The sequence below is a fragment of the Lissotriton helveticus genome, chromosome 6 (genome assembly GCF_964261635.1).
Source record: "Lissotriton helveticus chromosome 6, aLisHel1.1, whole genome shotgun sequence".
Lineage (NCBI taxonomy): Eukaryota > Metazoa > Chordata > Amphibia > Caudata > Salamandridae > Lissotriton > Lissotriton helveticus.
Window position 1 is genome coordinate 400,980,514 of NC_136067.1, and position 21,991 is coordinate 401,002,504.

The window sequence follows — 21,991 nt, forward strand, 5'->3', positions numbered from 1 at the left end:
GAAACAAACAAAGTTAGCACTAGTACAAAAGTAGATGAATATGTCTTACACATCATAGGTGTTCACTAATTTGAAATCAGTTTTACAGGACAATTGCTTGGATCTAAAAAGGTAATTGTCATTAAACGCCTTCTATTTAAGGATAGGGCAGGGTGAGAGGTACGATCAGAACATGGTGGGTGCTGACATCAACCCTAACTAAGAATAGGCTTCATTGATAACAACCAAATGAAAGGGACAGCTGGTTGCAAAAAGATCCCCATAACTGCACTATAAACCAAAGTGGCGCCTCACCAATACTCACTGGCACCAGTACAACATCTGCATCGTTTGACAGCTACAATGCACGTTGCAGACATGTTATAAAAGAGGAGCTGCAGGGTCAGGGAATGTGGCCTATGGCAAAGTAAGACCCTATTGGCCGGTGTACCACTAAACCAGCAGTGCACAGCGTTTGACCAAGCAGAGCTGTGGCCAAACCCTTAGCCGACCCTGGGGGACCCGGTGTTCACTGCAAATGGTCTTAGCTGCACAGTGGATTTACCTTGCTGTATAAACTTCTTTTCTGTGCTTGCAAAAAGGAAATTAACACTGATTTATGTATTTATTTTTTATTTTTTAAAAACAACTTTGGATCTACCAGCAAACGCATGAACCTGAATTTGGATCCATGAATCCCGCCAGAAAAAGGGTCAAATTCTTGATTTCGTGTGCAACATGTCCTCTGGGATTCCCCCAAATCATCAAGGGGTGAGGGGATGTTCACAGAGCCCCCTTATATGACTTGACACTTTGTTTTAATAATGCAAGCTTCAGTGCATGGAAACCTGTTATTGCTGCTGCAACAAAGATGTTCAGTTAATGTCATGGATTCAGATTGATAGGATCCTTGAATCCTCAAAGGATCCATAAACCTCAGATCGGACGAGAAAAAGGCCCAGCTGCCAATCAAATTAACTTACCTTCCAAAAATCTTATGTGAAGGTTTGAGCACTGGATGCAAAAAGTATGAATATATTAGAGTTTTATATATATACACACACGTAACCCATTAAAGCCTCCCTGACACCTTTTTGTAAAGCAAATAAATCAGAAACTATTTAATTAATTTACACCAAAATAAAAATAGGATCATTGCCTATGTTAAGTTCTAGTTTCAAGGTAATATGGTGTAATATAGTCCAGCAATTTGTGTTATAATAAAAAGTTTCCTTTTGCAGTTAACATTGAAAAGACAGATTTTCAGACCCTTTTTAATCTTTCCTCAGACGGAGCTGCACAAAAATTACATGTCAAAACGTTGCCTTTTATGCCATTTAGCTATAAGGTTTTGAGCAGTATTGTCAAATGGCTTAGATGTTATTACAGTGTCACTGACAGTGGCTCTAGTTAAAGTTACTTCACTTTCTCCAAAGGAATGGCATTTTTTGTATCATTAATAACCTCAGTGCTGCTTGATGGAGCCACATTTGCTTTACCCATATTGGCTTGAATGTGGAGGGAAACGCTCAACAACAAGTAGTGGCAAAGCTAATCGGTCTCGCCTCTGGTGCACTACACATAGTTGAGGCTACAAGGCTACAAAATTGTGCACCTGTTTTTAGGTCTCGCTGGCGTTGCAGCGCGAAGCGCTGCCGCCAACGAGACTTATAGCCGCCTTCATCCCTGTCAAGGGAGTAACAGCTGTGAACGAGCCCGATACAGACCTGGGCACAAGCCGACCCAGGTCTGTGAACACGCTTCAAGGTTGATCAGCTTGTGCAATGCTTGTTTTTCTTCTTTTTAATGAAAGTTTGGTTGGTAAACAAAAAGAAAAAAAAAGGGGAAGGGTTTTATTTTTTAAAGTGGACAGGAAGCAACACCAGGGGTGTAAAGGTGGAAGCAACACGATGTGCATTTGGGGGAAGCCACATAGCAGGAGCAGGTGAGGGAAAGAATCAAAGGGTCGCGAGTGGTATCAAATGGGGGAAAGAGAGCAACATGGAGCTGATCGGGAGAAAGGGCCTGTATGGGAAGGCAATGTGGGAAAACGGGGGAGAAGCACAGAGACGAGAGAGAACACGGACCATGATGGAAGGAAGGACAAAGAAGTGCACATGGAGGACATTGGGAAAACACATGCACTATCATAGAATGCTTAAACCAAAAGAAAAAAGTAGCTCTTGAAAAAGCAAGCAGTGGAAAGACATAGTAATTCATTTCTGTCCCAGGGGTGGGACAAACACAAGAAGAGGAAGGACAAATATTATTATTATTATTATTATTATTCTGAGTTTTGTATAGCGCCTGGTTACCAATAGGCATCCCAGCGCTTACCAGAACATAACACTACTAAGAAGATGCAGGGATTAAACGGAAAACAAAGAAGTTTTTAAAAGCTTACGGAAACGAAGAAGACTAGCTTCCGAGCGCAGATGTAAGGGCAATGAGTTCCACAAGGAAGCCACATTTATTGAGAACCTTCTGCCACCAGTTCTCGCCTTTTTCACCCTGCCAACCTGAAGGAGATGTTGGTGGTCAGAGCGAAGTGAACGAGAGGCCTTGTAGGGCTGGACCATCTCATCCAGAATGGGTGGACCGACTCCGTGCAGAACTTTGTGGGCAATGCAGAGTGATATGATATGAATATGATGTCTTCTCTTTCACTCTGTGTTAGTGTAGGGCCCATTTCAGCTGTCAAAGGTCAAATTCTACATATGTGTCACACGTCAGCAGAGTTCTGCATCAGTACTGTCATCTATATTGGCATGCAAGGCCAGAGACAGGTAGTGACAACTATTGAAAACAAGCACTGGCAAAGCCAACCAGACCCACCTATGCAAGAGCTAATGGCTTTGCCAATGTGTTCTAGCCATGTTGTAGACTAGCGTGGCTGCTGTTCAGCTTGGCTAAACATTAGTGGCGTAGAGGAGAATGGAATGGCGAAGAGTGGAGTAGGGTGTTGTGGAGTGGCAGAGTGTGTCGTGTGTGGACTGGCATACACTGGAGTGGAATGGTGCAGAGTGAATTGCCGAACAGTGTTGCAGAGTATAGTGGCATAGAGTGCGATGGCATTGAGTGTAGTCGCATTGAATTCAGCAACATACAATACAGCGCCATAGAATATAGAGTGCTGCAAAGTAGAGTGGTGCAGAGTGCAGTGGCGCAGAGTGCAGTGGCGTAAAGTGCAGTGCTGTAGAGTGGTGCACAGTAGAGTAGCTTCGAGTGGTGCAGAGTAGAGTATCATGGAGTAGAGTAGAACGCATAGAGTGGTGCAGAGTAGAGTATAATGCGGTAAAGTACAGTGGCGCAGAGTGCAGGCATAGAGTGGAATAGCGCAGAGTTGAGCGGTGCAGAGTGGAGTGTTGCAGAGTAGAGTGTAACAGAGCAGGGGTGTAGAGTGTAGTAGAGTGGTGCAGAGAGCAGTGGCCCGACAGAGTTGAATGTTACAGAGGAGAGTGCATTGGCGTAGAGTGTATTGACAGAGTGCAGTGGAATAGAGTGCAGTGTAATAGAGTGCAGTGTTGCAGAGCAGCGTACAGTACAGTGTTGTAGAGTGGAATTGTGCAGAGTATATCGGTGTATCTTAGACTGGAGCAGTGCAGAGTCCAGTGGTGTAGAGTGGCGAAGAGTATATTGACACAGAGTAGAGTAGTACATGATAGAGTAGTGAGGCGTACTGTGAAGTGGCATAGAATGCAGTGGTGTAGAGTGGAGTGAAGTGGAGCAGAGTGGTGCAAAGTGGAGTGGTGCAGACTAAAGTTCAGTGGTGTGGGGTGGGGAAAGAGTGGAGTGGCGTAGAGCGGAGTATGCATGGTATGGTAGCCAACTGCCAATACAGACAACACATTTTCAATTGAAATGGCCCTTGCATTTGCACAGACATATACTTTTACTAATAACACACGAAAATGTGTTAAAATTGTGTCACCTAGTGTAATGACTTATTTTGATCATATGAAAGTATTTGTTTCCAACACACTTCAGAAATGTGCTTCATTTGTGTTCCTAATTCTGATATATTCTAAAATACTTACACAGTTCATTTCAATATTGTCGTGTGCTAGAAAAAACCTCTGTCCTACCCCCAGTCTCCACCAAGATTGTCACATGAATCCTCTCATTTTGAAGTCAAACAAAGAAAAGTAAACAAGCGCCCTCGGAAGACAGCACCTAACATTTGACCTCAGTTTTTGAATGTACACTAGCTGCTACAAGAGAGAAATATGATTTAAAGGCCTGTTAACAAAAAAGGGACCTTGTGAAAGAATACAGTAAACACGCTTTAGGCAACGGGAGGGACGAACTGAACCTGGAGAGCCTAAAGCAAATAAAGCCAGCAAATAGGAAGCCAGAAATTGTGAGTTACAAACCACAAAACCAATGGTAATCAAAGGGCGGAATGTATTCCTAGGTCAACTTTCTGAAAGTCCCCAAGATGTCTTTAGCAAACCAGACAGCTGCGCTGTGTGGTAGACTGCGGCCTGAACAGTCAAATGCAGCAAATTTCTCGACGAATAATAAAATCACTGCAATACAGTACCCTTCTTTAGCAACAGAGAGCTCAGGAAAATAAACTAATCTTCGAAAGATTAACCACACCCACTAAACGTCCTTTAGTTTTATGTATACTTTCCTTCAGAAATGATTGCAATGTAAGTTTTAAAATAAAAACTCTAAAAACAGCCATATTTACAGGCTTACAATTAAATTGTACAGAGCACAGAAGTGATGTAATTGCTAAAAGGACAGAGCAATTATTTCGACAGACACCACTGCAATAAAACTCCTCCTGAGTGTATCAAGAAATACAGCTTACTATCAACATGTATCAGGCTTTGGACTTATGACTTTAGCTAATGCTTCACATATGCAGTAGAATATGCTATATATGGTTAATGTCCATAAGAATGGCAAGAAATGTCGTACTAACCAGAGTACAAAAGATGCATTGGCATTGTGATATTGTTGTCATTTGCTCCACTGGATATTCCCCAAGGCAAAGCTTGCAAGACACCAAAGGGTCAAGAGCCAAATCCCAGGTTGGCCTGTACCTTGCTGTGGTCATTGCAATGTAGTCTGCAACAATAAAAATGAAGATATGTTAAACAGTAGCATAACAGTTTACTTGAGAAATGGGCTTCAACACAATATTTGTCAGACATTACATTAAGAAAGGCATATTCAGTGAAAAAAAGAAAGGTTAAAGGGATGTTATAGTGAGGTGCAAATGTCAGTCATAATATGACATTATAAACCCCCAAAAATTCTGAAATTCAATTAGCCAGTTATTGCTTAAGAAGCCTACTATAAATTGCACCCCACCATGCATTGCATTTGTCCTCAGATATTAAATCATTCATGACATGTTCACTGATGACTTCCAATCAATGTGACCATTTGTTACCCACTTCTATTACTTCAAGGCCAGGACGCTCCTTCGCTGGAGCAGCTGTGCGCCTAATAAAAGCACATAACATAACATTAAAGCACGTCACATTTAGACCTAATTTTCTATAGCATCTTTACTGCTAATGGATGCAAGCTTTTGCAACATGTTTGGCCTTCCAATGGGTGTTTGGTGTGTAAAGGGAGCCAGCTCTCTGTGATAGTTTGTGCACAGGCTGAAGACAATGCACAGCAGAGACTTGGGTCTCTCGTTCCCTCAAGAGGAATGCAATCTGAAAAGTTTTGCTACAAGATGAAGGTTGTGCATGGCAGATGCTTACTCTCCTAGGGAGCCTTGGCTGTCTAGTGGGAGTGGGCGTGGGCTCTGCATGAGAAGTGCATAGGAGTGAAGAGTGCTACTTGCCCAATCATGTGTGCTAGATTGCCCACAAGAGGTTGGTTATCTGCAAACTTTTCAGTACAGGGTGAAGGCTATGCATAGTAGAGTTTTCACTATCTAAGAGGCATTGGTTGTCTAGCGAGTGCAGGCTTTTCCGTTAAGGGTTTCTGCAAAGAGCGCAGGCTGATCGCAGATGTTACTTTCCTACTTCTATCTAGTTCATTGCCCATGAGAGGTCAGCTAGCCGAAAAGGGATTCTGTAAAGGGTGAACACACACAACAAAAAGTTGTGTTTAGTTGAAAGACTGTTTTGTACTTAGGTTTTAGTCTAAAGCTTTTCTAATTTGGTCAATTTAGGAGGATTGCATGCGTCTTTTTGTGAAATTCCTTATTTTTCTGTGTTTTAGTCCCACTGGAGTTCTGCAGGACCTATGCCACAAATGAAAGACATCTGATGGGTTGAAATCATTACCTTTCTTCATTTACATAAAGATTACATCCTTTGGGATTAGCACTTAGCTCTTAACAGATCTTGTGCTGCATCCTCCTGCTTTTTTGTATTTTGAGAATTTCTTTGAGACGATTCCAGTAGAAATGGCATCTGGAGAGGCGAGGAATCACCACGAGTAAGAACAGCAACAAACTCCACCACCTGTCAAGGAGTCATTATTTTGGTAGTTCTTCAGCATCCCTCCACGGCAGAAGAAGGTTACTGCAAAAATCATGAACTTCCACATAAGTGGGAAGGACTTCAAGGTGGTCCAGATAAAAAGTACTTGAACAGAACGTCGGATTGTGGAAATGCATGAAGTCGGTGCATCCCACACACCTTGCAAGAGCGGAGTGGCAGTGTGTTGCTTAGGAGGAATCCACCTCTAAATCATGACCTTTCGTTGCACTGGAGGAGTGTTCCACCTGAAGTCCTCCAGCGCCAACCCTACCAGTGCCTACCAACATATTTTTGCTTATTGTGCAAAGTGTCATAAATAGGTGGTTGTGGGTGAAACAAAGTACCAGACATAAGCTGGTTACTAAGCACCAGTTTGGAAAAAAATAGGGTTTTGACCCAGTGTCCAAGTTTTAATGCCCTTTTTAGTTTTAAGTTGAGCATACACTCATGGATTTTGATGTAAATACATATCTACAAAGATTTTGAGCCACAATCTTGTGCCCTCCAAAACCTGGCAGAAATATTTTTATTGCGGTTTATTTTCTCATCTGTGTGCTGCATTCTACCATATACATACATAGAGAAAATAGTCTTAAAGGATATTTTTAGTGAAGGAATGGCATTGCAAAAGTACAACTGTGCCTTTTGTTTGCAGATATAGTACAGTTTTACTCTTTCAGGGTGACACAAGCAGCACAGAAACTTTGGTTGCTGAGCTGTGTTGTACCAATTCTAACCAAATCCAGCCCTCTGTACCAACGTTATAGGTGTGTGCTGCACCAGAGATTCTATAACGAAAAATACCGGCTTCTAGGGTAAATGCATTATAAATAGAAAAACCGACCTGCAGGGCAAAGGCTGTGCATACTAGTGGCTTCTCCAGAAAAAGAAACCTAGGTGTCTGAAGGGAGTGGGATATCCTTGAAGAGCTGTAAAATGGGCAAACGCTAAGTTTAGCAAGGGCTTGGCCATCCAAGAGCATTGGGTGTGTGGAAGGAGTAAGCTCTCCATAAAGAACTGTGCAAAAAACAAAGGCTCTGCAAAGTTGGGCCATGGCCATGTAATGGGGCTTGAGTATGTGGAGGGCTGCCCTCGCGGTAAAAAGCTGTGCAGAGGGTAACAGGAAGTAGGTCGCCAAGCCCTTACTACCACCGCCTTCGCCCTCTGCAGTATCTAGCCATAGTGGTAAGTAACATTAAAGGGGAAGCAGCAGCGTTGGCATTACGCCAACGACTCACAAACTCGAATCCGAGAAAACAGGACAGCAAGTTAACAAAAATTATTGAGGAAACCTATGCAACAATAGGTAGAGATAATTGCGGGGTCACACCCAAAAAAAACACAAATTAAGAGTAATTCTGAAAAGGATAACTCAAAGAAGGCACCAGATTCTTCCTCCAAGAAGAAGTGGGATAATAAGAAACAAAGAAAAGACTACATTGCAGGGCAGATCTCAACAGGCCTCCGAAAAGCAACATAATCTGTGGAACCATGATAAAAATAAAACGGTTGACAGAATAGTCGCATCACTGATTTGGGCCACAGACAGGAGGAAAACCACAAGTCCCAGGGGGCGTGTTACAGAGCCCACACCTGAGCAGGGCTCCACAAATCCGAAAAATGGTACTAGTATTGCAGGTCTAGTAGCATGGAAAATCCCCTCAACCTGACTGCAACCCACTTGACCTCCGTCTCTGAAAACGGAGCAAAAGTGACAAGATAACAAGATTTAAAGGCATCTTTATTGCTCATTCCCTTTGTGAGCAATAAAAATGCCTTTAAATCATGTTATCTTGTCACTTTTGCTCCGTTTGCAAAGACAGAGGACAAAAGTTAGTTTGACTTCCTACTCGCCAGAAAGGGCGAGTAGGACCTAAAAATAGCTCGTCCTCATCCATTCTCCCTCGCAAATGCGAGCGGGCGATTGGATTTGTCGAGCCTTGCTGAGCCTGCTTGACCGGCTGTACCGGCGCAAACAAAGCGCCTCGTCACTTCCGCTGCGCGGAATGCGTGCGGACGCGCGCCGGGCGAAGTCTGGGCCAAGGGCAGGCCCATTTAAGCCCGTTGTAGCCCGGACCGGGCCACCCCTCCAATGTCGCCAACCCGGCCCTCCGAAGATCACCCCATTATCTTGCGAGTACCAGTAGTCATTCTAAGTACTGAGGGGAAATGTCCGGGCGAGAAGGGCGGAGTAAGAAATCGATGATGGGGTGCTATGTGGCTGGGACTCTAGACAAATTCATTACAAGGGCAACAAATGTCTTAGCACATGAAATTACCCTCACGGAGCGTCGGCTCTCTCAGGACTTAGCTTTTGCTAAAAGATCTTCGTTGGGGGAATTGGCGAACGCCCGCACACCAGAGCACACATTACACACACCCCAAATTATTGTTAGTGAGGGGAGTGTGAATGGAAGCTGTACGCAAACAGTCCAGGGACCGGGGAAACTTCCCCCAATTGGTGAGCTTCCGTTACTGGATGTCACGAGTGATGATTCGGTGACATTACCTGAAACCAACATAGCGGCTTCTGGTGCAGAAGGGTCGAACTCTAGACAGTTATGCGGGCATCTGGAAGGAGCAGTCCCCAAAAGGAAGCGAGGGGGTGGAGCCTCGCGTGGGAGGAAGCCCATGCTCCCGAAGCTTAACAATAATATTGAATCTGCCATTCCGGCCCCCAGCGTCATAGAAAGTGGAGAGCCCGCTCCACTGATAGTAACTCTCCCTATTGATGTAATCAATCGCCCTGATCAATCTCCATGTGAGGATGCAATTTTGACAAAATTGGGTGTTCTCTTGCAGCTGTCACTACAGCCTCTCGAGGGGAGACTATTACAAGTGGAGCAAAATTCAAGGGAGTATCGGCATCAGTGATGACTTGGAGCCATCTCAAATTGAATGGTTCCAAAACGGAAATACTCGCCTGTGGCGTCTGGAAAAATTATGACCCGTTTCCCGACGGGCCTGATGAACTGGGATCACAGCCTAAAGTTTCGAAGGAAGTAACAAACCTTGGAATGACCATGGACTCCAAACTATTGATGAATGCCCAAGTGGACAAATTAACAATATTAAGCTTTGTCAATATAAAAACGCTGCAACAAATTTTCCCTCATTTGGGATTTCCACACAAGGCCCAAGCTACCAACTCCCTTGTTCTGTCCAAACTCGAGTACGCCAATAGCCTCTACCACAAATCACCTTTAACAACCATAAAAGATTACAACAGATTCAGAACTCTGCTGCCAGACTACTCTTTCATATCTTCTCCTTTGCCTGCATGCTGTTTAACGCGGAGCTGCAGACTGTGACCTGACTGCTGGGATTTGTCTCCTGTGCCCGACCTCAACGCTACAGTTCGCCCCGGGGTCCCACTTCACTTGGACACTCCGAGGGGGTCTGTGGCAGCATACAGGGCTGCGAGCGTGACGGCAGGGACTCCAACTACCAGGAGTCCCTGCAAGGCCAATCGTTGACACCTGGCCCGCTCTCCCTGTAGCCACGCCTGCATTACACCGGCTGTTCGTTAAAGCATCCTCACCTCCCTGCATCGGTGGGTTCTCCTTTGCCTGCATGCTGTTTAATGCGGAGCTGCAGACTGTGACCTGACTGCTGGGATTTGTCTCCTGTGCCCGACCTCAACGCTACAGTTCGCCGGACCCGCTCCGCGGGTCCCGCTTCACTTGGACACTCCGAGGGGGTCTGTGGCAGCATAGAGGGCTGCGAGCGTGACGGCAGGGACTCCAACTACCAGGAGTCCCTGCAAGGCCAATCGTTGACACCTGGCCCGCTCTCCCTTTAGCCACGCCCACATATATAACCAGCCCAATTACCGCGCACGCGGAACGCGCGCGGGATGGCGCCGGGCGAAGCCCGGGCAAAGGGCGGGCCGTTTGAGGCCGCGAGAGACCAGACCGGGCCAGCTCTCTAACTTCCAACTCCTGTAATTTACATCGAAACGTACGTACTGTTAAATCACTGATTCTGCACCTGCGAGCTTTTAAATATTTTGTTTCACTGACCTTTTGTTTGTGTACAATCCTATTTTTCTGATCTGGTCAAAACAGGAATAATGGTGTTAACTAGAGGACACAAAACCAAGGCATTGGGGGGTGTGGGTAAGTTATTAGGCCCCATGGATGATTTCATCACCAAGGCAAACTCATTTATTGACCATAGTATCTCTTTGATGGAAGATAGGGTGTCCTTGGACCTAGCGTTTGCTAAGAGATCCTCTATGGGTAACTTAGCAGACGCTAGAACCCCCATATTAGATAATAACTCCGGTCGAAGGACCCTTTGTGAGGGTAGGCGTAGCCTACCAAACAATGTAGACTTGCCGGCTTCCCAGCTCTCCGACCTTCAGATAAGCTCAGACCTAGAAAGAACACCGTAGCTATTACCCCAAATCACATCAGAGGAAAGAAGGCAGGCAAGAGGGAGGAGGGAGGGCGCTATAAGAAAACGAAAGAACTATCCGAAAAATTCCATCCCCAATGAGATCAGCGACACGCCCAGTATGATAGAGAATGCACCCCCAGACCAGAACAGCTAGTAGTTTCTGCGATTATTCATCAGCCAGCTCACGATACTCCTGGCTCTATTAGTTTGGAATCCCCTATTCTTCTATCCTGTAGCAAGGAAATAACCGACAGCAACAATTCACAGATGCTAAATAAGATTGCAGATTTACTGAAACTTTTTCTTGAACCAGTTGAAGTTAGACTCGCGAAGATAGAGAATCAGTTATCCAAGATCACAAATCTCACACAATCCAAGCAAGTGCTGGTGGCTCAAAAAACGGGGGGAAACAAACAGAATAAACAGTCCCTCCCTAAGCCCGCAGTTACACAAAGAAACGTATCCATACCTTCAGATGTAACACCTAAACCAACACTATCTGAAACACTAAATAATAACAGAACTAATGTTGTCATAACTTTACCACAGGGAAATCCCCTGTCGACAATAACACCTGCACCTAAGACCCCGGCCCCAAAATTGGGACCTAAACTTCCAGCTCCCAAGACTTCGGCTCTCAAAACTCCGGCTTCCAAAACTCTAGCCTTTAAAACACCGGCCCCGAAAACCTTGGCCCCAGTATCCAACAATAGTGGCCCTAGGGGACCCCCCGAAGTTAGATTTCCTGTCGATTTGCCACCGGAAGCATCTCCCTTTGTAGTGGTATGGACAGGCGTGCCCGAGCTAGTGGATCACAACGCAGAACCAATGTGGTCATTGAAAAACAAGGCCCAACACTGGCTAAACATCAATCGCCCCATTCCATCAACCTGGCAATGTAGGATTTTGACGGTACGTAGGACTCCCTGGGTGGGAAATGGCAGAAAAACAATCTCGGGAGATTGTATTGTGGTTACGTTCGATGACCCCCGAGTAGCAGAATATATTTGCTCTTGGGAGTATTCGAGTGCAAATGAAGGCATAGGCACCAAACCACTCTCTTTTTTTTTACCCTTCAAGGTACCGCAACGGTCCTTTTAATGATCATGATACCCCCTGGGCTGTAGCAGCCCCATTTTGAATATGGCAACACAAGGCAACTAGAGGGCCTTCGGCACTATGATTATGATAGTTCCTGGCACACAGTGGGGCCACGTCATCAGGGAGGAGGATGGGACGACTGGGGTCCCCACACGCAGAGGACGGCTCATAGAGAGCCGCCTCGCTGGGACGCATGGTTCAACATCCCAACAAGGAATAGATTTAGTGGCCTTGAAATGGTCAACTGACCACTAACCGAGACCGAATCTATTAATCCTAACCAACCCAAGGTTACCCCTAAAATAAAAACATTGTGTTCAGTAAATGAAGCTGTGGCGGGTAATCCAGAACTAGAACCCCTACCTATCCACTTTTGGAATGTGGCGGGTCTACGCCCCAAAATTGAGGACGGGACTGCCATGCATTTCCTTGAGCCGGGTAAAATTTTCTGCCTCCAGGAGACATGGTCTACGACGGAGCTCCACCTTTTGGGCTACAAAACATTCTATTCCAGCCCTGGGTAGTAGCGCAGGTAGACCTAAGGGAGGGCTAACCACTTACATTGCAAACACTGTGAACCACTTAAAAGTGTCCATTGTTGATTCTGACCCAAATTTTCAATTACTGTCTCTTTCCTTTAAGAACAAGGAGTCCATCCTCCTGATCAACCTATATAATAACTTAGAGGATGGCCAATTCCTGACCCTTCTTTCTAACATCCAGGAGAGACTAATTCAGTTTCATCAATCCAAGGCAGGAAAAGGGGCAATTCACCTTCTATGGGGAGGGGATTTCAATCTCCACCCATGCCCACAGGCTGAGAAAAATCGCTGTGGGATAGTGGACGAACATGACGCTCCACTCATGCATTTTGATCATACCCAGGTGGAGATTGCTATGAATAATGTGCTATCTGAGTTAGATCTTACAATAGCCAATAGGTCAAGCTCAGGCCCAAACTTTGTGCAACCAACATATGTGGGTAGGGGACACCAAACGACAGTTGATTATTTCCTCCTGTCGTCTGGATTGCTACGTATAGTTAGATCCTTTCAGGTTCTGACTAACGCACTAAGCGATCACTCCGCTCTGAGGATGGATCTTTACCTGACTGATTCCACCCCCCTAACCACAGTTATATCGAAAACTCTTGCCCAGAACAAATTGGAGTTAGGTAGTCAAAATGGTTATACATTAAAATGGGGAAAATTAAATCCAGCCGAAATTACCAACAAATTGGTTAAAGCGGTATACTCAAACATAATTAAATGTCTCGATCTATCAGTAACAGATGAAGAAGTCCTAAATAATTTCACCCAAATATTAGAGAAAATCAAGGGACTTCTCACAGTAAAACCAAGGAGCTCGAATCCAACCACTAAAGGGTGGTTTAACCATAGTTGTACTGTGGCCCTAACTAACCTAAAGCTGGCCCTGAACAAAAACCAAGAGACTCGGAGCAGATCCAACTTCTGAGACAGCAATATGGAAGGGCACGCAAAGTAAGAAAACAGGAATGAAAACAGAAATTATGGGACGACCTACATACTAGCGCCGTCTCCAAAAATAGCGAGGCTTTTTGGCGAACTGTCAGATCCCCCTACTTAACAGACGACAACAGTCCCAAGATAGAAGTGGCTATAGAGGAAGATACTTGGGTGTCCCACTTTTCCAAAATTTTTAAAAATACAGCAACAATAGGTGGGACAGAAAATACATTTCCAACAGTTGAATACCCAATACCACTGCAGTTTGATATCTATGAGCTATTAGTGGCATTGGAAACAAGTAAAAATGGGAAGGCTCCAGGCCCAGATGGGGTCCCAGTGGATCTTTTCAAGTACAACCTGGACCTCTGGGCCCCCATTCTTACCAGAGTCTGCACTGCAGCCGCAAAAGTGGGACTAATAAAATCATGGACCAAGTCCATCATGGTCCCAATCTTTAAAAAAGGGGATCGCCAGGATGTTAAATGCTACCGCCCCATCTCACTGCTGGATTCTCTGGGCAAGGTCGTTGGCAGGGTAGTCCTTGAGCGACTCCAGCAGTGGGCTGAGGAGGGAGGCATTATCTCCGATCTTCAGTTTGGATTCCGGGAGGGGTTTGGAACGGTAGAGCAGGCCCTTAACCGTAGCCTGATATTGGGTAAATATACCCAAGCAAAGAAGGACAGTCTACATGGTGTATGTAGACCTGTCCGCCGCTTTCTATTGCGTCTCGCACGCAAACCTTTGGACGGTTCTGAGACAAATGGGAGTGGATCCCCCTCTTCTGGATTTTTTGAGAGAGCTTTATTCTAAAGCATCCGCGAGGGGTGCGCTTTGGCGTGAAGGGGGAGTTGACAGCTTCTTTTAGAGTAGAACGCGGAGTCAGGCAGGGGTGTGCCCTGGCCCCCTTTCTCTTCTCATTGTACACGAATGGCTTGGAGGAAGAGATGTTGAGGGGGGGCCAGGATCTCCCGCGGGTAAAACAGCGCCTGATTCCCGCTCTGCTCTATGCAGATGATGCTGTCATTCTGGCGCGCACTCCGCGTGAATTGCAGAAATCCCTGAATAGATATACGGATTTCATGGACGGATTGGACCTACATGTAAATGTCAAAAAAACGTTTGTCATGGTAGCAGGAAGCGGGAAAAAACGAGCAAAGGACATCTATCTCAAAAACCAAAAACTTGAGGTAACCCCCCAGTACCCATATTTGGGAATTATGATCGATGAAAGGCTGAATTAAAGGCCAGCAGTAGAGGCAAGGTGCCATCTTTTTAAAAGAGCTATAGTGGCCCTGATGAGCTTTTCTCAGAGATTGGGGAGGAGGGCACCAGTGGAGCTACTAAAAATTTATAGTGCCAAGTGTCTGGCTATCGCACTGTATGGGGCGGGAGTCTGGGGACACGTAGATGTTAGCGCCCTTCAGGTGGCAGAAAACACCTTCCTCAGATTTCTTCTAGTAACACCGAGACGCACCTCAATCTATGCATCCCACCTGGAACTTGGAATTCCTTATTTGGAGGATCTGTTAAAGATCCAACCATTATTGCTTTGGCGGCGCATCTGGGCTTCTGATAAAAACGCGCTGACACAGGCAATCGTGGCAGACATAATGGCTCTTGATCAATACTCAAAAATAACATGGCTTCGGTATATCAGAAACTTTCTCAAGGATCTTGGTATTGAGAGGTTTTATCTCCATCCTGGAGGTATTACTGATTTACCAAAGAGAGTGCTGAAACAACGGGCCTTGAGACACTTAGAGACATTGAGGTTGACTTCTGAGTCGACAAAACCCTCGGTCCTTCATGCAAATCTGATCCAGGCTACAGATTCCATCCAGCCGTATTTAACAATACAGATTAGTACGCATGATAGAATGCTACTGACAAGATTTAGATTAGATTTTTTCCATAGATTAGTGGCCTTCCCCGAGAGAAATAGATGGGACTTAACTCTCCCTGCCTGTCCCTGTGATCAGGAATCTACACAGACTAATTTACACACTGTATTGTTTTGCAAATTCCATCATCCACACAGGAAAATTTGGCTACTACCACTATTAAGGCGTTGGGAACTTAGACGGTGTCGTCCTGCTATGCTACGCCTCCAATTGCTAGAATCTGAACTTGTTTGTTATCTTGTCCTTAATTTTCTAAAATGCGTCATGAAGCATAGGAAAAATCTGTAAAATTCATGCCAGTTTTAGTCTCAGATGATGCAATGAAATAACTTGATGTTCTGTTTTTTATATATTAACTTGTCTGCGTCTGAATTTTATCCTATAATATGATCTCTCGTTTAATATGAAATTGTATTACCAAATGTTGCTTTTATGGTTTTCCAATGTGTAAAGCGAATAAAGAATTATTATATATATACTCTTTCATATCAAACCGCAAGACCATATCTCACCTGCCTTGAAAGCCCTGCATTGGATACCGGTTGCCAGAAGATCCACGTTCAAGCTACTTTGTAAGACCCACAAAGTAATACATGGAATGGGATCGCTTTTCTGCGGGCGCGCACAAGTTATAGTTAGCAGAACTAACTATAACGGAGGAATTTCTATGGTTTTGTACGAGTGAAATGGCCAACTAACTATAACACCCGTGAAACCTATGTTTTTTTCTGTGACTTTCTAAGGTTTTTTAAATGCTAATTTCTAACTAGAACGTCTTTGAAACCTATGGTTTTTTCAGTGAATTTCAAAGGTTTTTTAAATGCTAATTTTTAAGTGTGATAGTAGTTATACCTATTTTTTGTACTGATTTTCACAGTTTTTTAGCTGTTTATTAATAAATATTTTATTCATTAAATAACATTATATATTTTTCTGAAAATTGCAAAAAATATTTTTAAAAAATTCAAACTGAAATATTGATTAATTTTTTTGTTTTCATTTTAATATATATTTTTTTAAAGTTCCCAAATTTTTTTCGGAGTCGCGCACTCAAAGCGTACACATCACGGTGGGTGCGTGGATTCTAGATGACATTTTAGAAAAGTCGTGAACGATCCGCGTACGGTGTGCGAAGGCTGCGTGTTTTTCAGTTACATCATATACATGTATTATTACGTGATGTGCGCGATTGGTATGCGACCAGCCGCGACTCCTGCTCCCACGCATTCGCGACACATGCGCATTACGGTACGAGACGCTTGCACGGTGGCGGGTCCCACGTGATGTCATATACGTGCTGGGACACACTGGGTGCGCAACTCCCGCAAAAAAAAAATGATGTTCCAAAATTATATGTATGTGTCTTTAATATACATATTAGGGCAAGAAATTATCTAAGATATTCATAAAAATAATATATTTGTACTTAAAATAAAATATTATTTTTAAATATATTTTCGAGAAGTCGGATGCGTGCATCGTGAGCACAGAGAACCAGGTCAGCAGAGCTGCTGTAGAGCCAGAGAAACCAGGTCAGCAGAGCCGCTGTAGAGCCAGAGAACCAGGTCAGCAGAGCTGCTCTAGAGCCTAAGAAGCAGGTCAGCAGAGCTGCTGTAGAGCCAGAGAAACCAGGTCAGCAGAGCTGCTTTAGAGGGAGAGAACCAGGTCAGCAGAGCTGCTTTAGAGGGAGAGAACCAGGTCAGCAGAGCTACTTTAGAGCCAGGGAACCAGGTCAGCAGAGCTGCTTTAGAGCCAGAGAACCAGGTCAGCAGAGCTGCTCTAGCTGACTGACTGACACTGACTGATTGACACTGTCTGACACTGATTGACTGACACTGACTGACTGACACTGACTGACACTGACTGACTGACACTGACTGACTGACACTGACTGACTGACTGACTGACACTGACTGACTGACTGACACTGACTGACTGACACTGACTGACTGACACTGACTGACTGACTGACACTGATTGACTGACTGACACTGATTGACTGACACTGATTGACTGACACTGATTGAATGACACTGATTGAATGACACTGATTGAATTTTCAAAAATCCCATAGGAAAAAAATCCTAACTATATATACCTACTGGCTATTGCCAGTAGGTAATATATATATATATATATATATATATATATATATATATATTCACTGAAAAAACCATAGGTTATAGACCATATATAGTTAGGAATTAGCATTTACAAAACCTTGAAAATTCACTGAAAAAACCATAGGTTATAGACCATATATAGTTAGGAATTAGCATTTAAAAAACCTTATTTTACTCACACAAAACCATTGAAATTCCATATATAGTTAGTTGCACTAACTATATATCGCGCACCCGCAATCCACTGCTGATGATGTCACATATTACATCATTCATGACATGGTCAGTGACATCACTGATGACATCACTGATGACATCTCACTTGACATCAATGATCACATCACTGATGATATCATTCATGTGATAATACAATGCATCTCCTCACACTCTAATATAACCTCCGTTACACCCAGTGTTAAATAGAGAGTATCATTTTTGAAACCATTGACACACCAATACTAGTTACTACATACGCACTCACTGATTCCTATGTCTACACACACATTCACTCATACAATCATTCATACATACAATCACTCATCTTTACAACACTATCATATGCACTCATACACCTATACAGACACTCACACTCTGCCACTCATCCATGGAGTTACTCACACACCTAGTCAGTCCTGAAAAGAATCAATCACACTTCCATTTTCTCATCTATACAGTTAAACACAGAACACCTTACATTTTTGAAACATATACTAACACATAGTTACTCTCTTATAGAATCACTGATACAAGTACACATTGATCTGCACAGAGTCACACACCTCCCAGCCAGCAATACACACACTCAGTCTCCCATACAAATACTTGTGCAACCAATCAATAACCCATATAGCTACTTATATAGCTACTGATCAACACATGCAGCAGCTTGCACAACAACAGACATACTGATGCACACTTTTAGACAGTTTAGTCACTAACCCGTGCATTCAGTAAGACGCATTTAATCACTCACTCATACAGTCAATCACGCACCTACTAAAACCTTCATTCAGACACTTATACATCCACTCATTCTTCAATATGTAAAACATATTTAAACTTTACAGAAACACATAATCACTGGATGTTGTCATCAGTGATGTCATCAGTGATGTCACTGACCATGTCATGAATGATGTAATATGTGACATCATCAGCAGTGGATTGCGGGTGCGCGATATATAGTTAGTGCAACTAACTATATATGGAATTTCAATGGTTTTGTGTGAGTAAAATAAGGTTTTTTAAATGCTAATTCCTAACTATATATGGTCTATAACCTATGGTTTTTTCAGTGAATTTTCAAGGTTTTGTAAATGCTAATTCCTAACTATATATGGTCTATAACCTATGGTTTTTTCAGTGAATTTCATTGGTTTTTTAACAGCTAATATCTGTAGCTGTAAAATGTATTCTTTAAATCCAAAAATATATTTTATATGTTTATTAATAACTTTTTTTTAAAATATTTTTTTTTCTTCGTTCCCGCTTCGCGAATCGGGAAGCTTCCCGTTAGCTGACCTTGATGCCGCGAAATAGACCGCGAGCCGGTAAACGTTTCTTTACCGCAAGTGCCGCGTTAGAAAACAACATCGTGACGCCTCCCGTCCGCATGACGTTCCACGTTGTCGCGTGATACGTCATATGACGTGCTACGTTAGCGAACTGGTACGCGAAGCGAGTGCCAAAGCGCAGGTTTCTGGAAGCAAACCGGGAGGCCCTGCAAAGCGCTTAACGTAAACACAGCAAGTCATGTGACTTGGTAATAACACTTTTCATTGGTTCATTTCACTTTTGGTTTCCTAATGATGTAAGACTAGGTCATATAATCTAAAATGAACACTTTTGATTGGTTGAGAACTCTTGTTTTTCCCAAATGATGAAAATCCCTCCTTCTTTCCTCACTCTGACTTTCATCATTGTGAGAGAAAGACCCTTTGTGATCACTGAGCAATGGCTTCTTTAGTAGCTTCAGCTGGTGCTTCCCCACCACCTCCACCACATCCAAGGAAGAGTGGACCACCTGCTCAAGTTGTAATTCAACAAGAAGAAGAAGAAGAGGAACAGGAGGACGAGCACGAAGAGAGGCAGTTTTTGCCTGAGCAGCCCAAGACGTCTCACCGGAAAGAAAACTTCATTTGGCAATTTTTTAAAATTCCCAAAGGTCAGAAAAAAGTAAATGCAAGATACGTTACTTGCCTTATATGTCAAGATAGACTGTCCAGAGGGACCGACAAAAAATACAGTTTCGGAAACTACACAATGCATCGCCATATGACTAGGTGGCATCCTAACAACTACAGTGCTGCACAGTTTCGGAACGACCTAGATAATCTCCCTATTATGGCCAGAAGATCTGTTGTACCGGAAGTAACGGGACCAGAGGGCAGGGAGATGGTGCCAAATATACAAATGAGATTTGGTGAAGTAAAACACACCTGCGTATTTTGCGATGGATTCATTTCCTACGGAGAAAGAAGCATCACTCTGATCAACAGAGCTATTGACTATCATATGCAAGTTTGTCCGAAACGCCCAAAATAATAAATACTTCTTTTTTTTGTTTTGTTGCTCCTGTTGAGCCCTTTACAATGAATCGTTTTCATTGCCCCCTCCAAGAAAAACCCAAAAAAATATAAAACTGTTCCGAAAAATTCAAAAACATTAAAAAAATGTTCAGAAAAATAAAAAAAAAAGTTCTTTTCAGAACTACCTCCCCGTTATTAAAAAATTGGTACAATATTTGGAACTGTGCCAACCTCTATTTCTCTTAGTTCGCTTCCTAGTTCGCTCGCTGGTACGCGAACTGGAAGCGAACCAAAAACAGTAAGTATAAGGGAAGGAAACACACACTTATGTTAAAAGAAAGACAGCTATAGGGGAGTAAACTAGAGATACTATTACCCATAATCCACTACTGATGATGTCACATATTACATCATTCATGACATGCTCAGTGACATCATCAGCAGAGGATTGCGGGTTTTTTGGCAACATGCCTTATCCACGGTTTAATAACGCTGCCTTTTGCTTTATATAAGTTTTCAAATTGTATGAAATATATACCAATAGGTCTTTATGAACCTTTAGGTAGTGCTTTTGTTCATGAGGTCTGGTCGCTTCCATACACATACAGATGTTTCAAAGATGATCAAGAAGTTTATCTGAATGGAGAGGAATGCACTGAGACGCCAGATCATTCACTAATGTGTAGGCACATACAGTTACACGATTCATGCAACAAACACCGACCAAATATGGCTTGCGTGTTGCAAGGCACGCCAGTTCCTGCTATCATCCCCACGTTCAAGTTGTTGGAAAATGGTAGTTATTTGATGCTCAATAATGAAGATTGTTCTGAGTTAATTAAAAGTATTCCTTTTATCGTAACAGTAAGTGAACGGGTTATTTGCTGCAGAAATGTTCTATTTCCTCCCACACATGAACATAGGGAGTTTTCAATCTGGCCACAAATACCAACCTTGGGACACGTTTCAACGGCATGACAAGAATAAGAGCTCTTTTGTCTCAGAGAGAGGTGGCCTTGAGTTCGGCCCGTGAAACTTTCGTACTTCACATAGCGAACACCCGTACACAGGTTTGCCTTTCAATTTCAGCAACATGTTTCCGACTATCTTTAACGCATCCTCCACAAAATCCCTGGCACACTTTTTTAAAGTTGTTACCAGTGGTCTCGTGACTTCATTTGAGAAAATCTTTGGAGTCATCCCTGCTCCCTTTCATTCCATTTTCTCCACTCTGGTTCGTGGATTGCATTTTTACTTGCATTACCAGCGGACGCTCTTGTGCTTTTTTACATTTTTAAATATGGATGTCCCTCCTATGCAACCTCCGACCCTGCAGCTGCTGACACTGTTCCGCAATCGCATGCTAGAATATTATGGCACAATGCCGTTGGCGATATTAAGCACGGCATATGGATTATCTTTTCGGTTCTCCTACTTCACCTGTGTCCAGCCTGTATTTCACTGCCTGACCTGTGATTTCGATTGGGCCATTGATTTGTGTCTCTGCGGACCGGTTTCTCCTGACGTCGACTTTAATCAGCTGATGACTCCTATCATTACTCACGAGTTGATTTGTCCTGGCGAAAGGATTATGGCTGTGGCATTGATGCATGGACTACTTGGTCCCTGGAATTTACTGGCGGCAGCACAGTCTTTCTTGGAACACAGCTTTCTTGAAAACCCACCGAGCTGTCCTCTGATGGTGATAGAGGATCCGGTGCTGGGAGAGCACGTATGTTCTTTTCCGCTTTTAAATTGGATGGCTGAACTGTTTTCGGATGAAGACGGTGACTTCCTGTTGGAGGCTGTTGCAGCTTATTTTGCATACACAGTTATGTCATAGACCTTTTTCATGTTTCATATGCTGAGTACTAGAATTTCATTGACAATTCATTGACTTAATTGTCAAGTTTTTATTATTTACCTTGCCTATTGGCTTAAGACTCGATAAAGTACTTGGCTGTTTTATTTTTCTTTAGCATTGAATTTTCCTAGTTTTTAATGCTTTAC

At 43.4% G+C, this 21,991-nt stretch overlaps 1 protein-coding gene across 1 annotated transcript in view; it reads right to left on the minus strand.

Annotated features, from left to right (window-relative positions):
* The window catches only part of RNF144A (ring finger protein 144A), a 160,686-nt gene that overhangs the window by 90,886 nt on the left and 47,809 nt on the right, over positions 1-21,991 (minus strand). The window contains exon 2 of the mRNA XM_078647844.1: positions 4,913-5,058. Coding sequence (XP_078503970.1) covers positions 4,913-5,047 — 135 coding nt within the window. The 5' untranslated portion in view covers positions 5,048-5,058. The remainder of the gene's footprint in view (positions 1-4,912; positions 5,059-21,991) is intronic.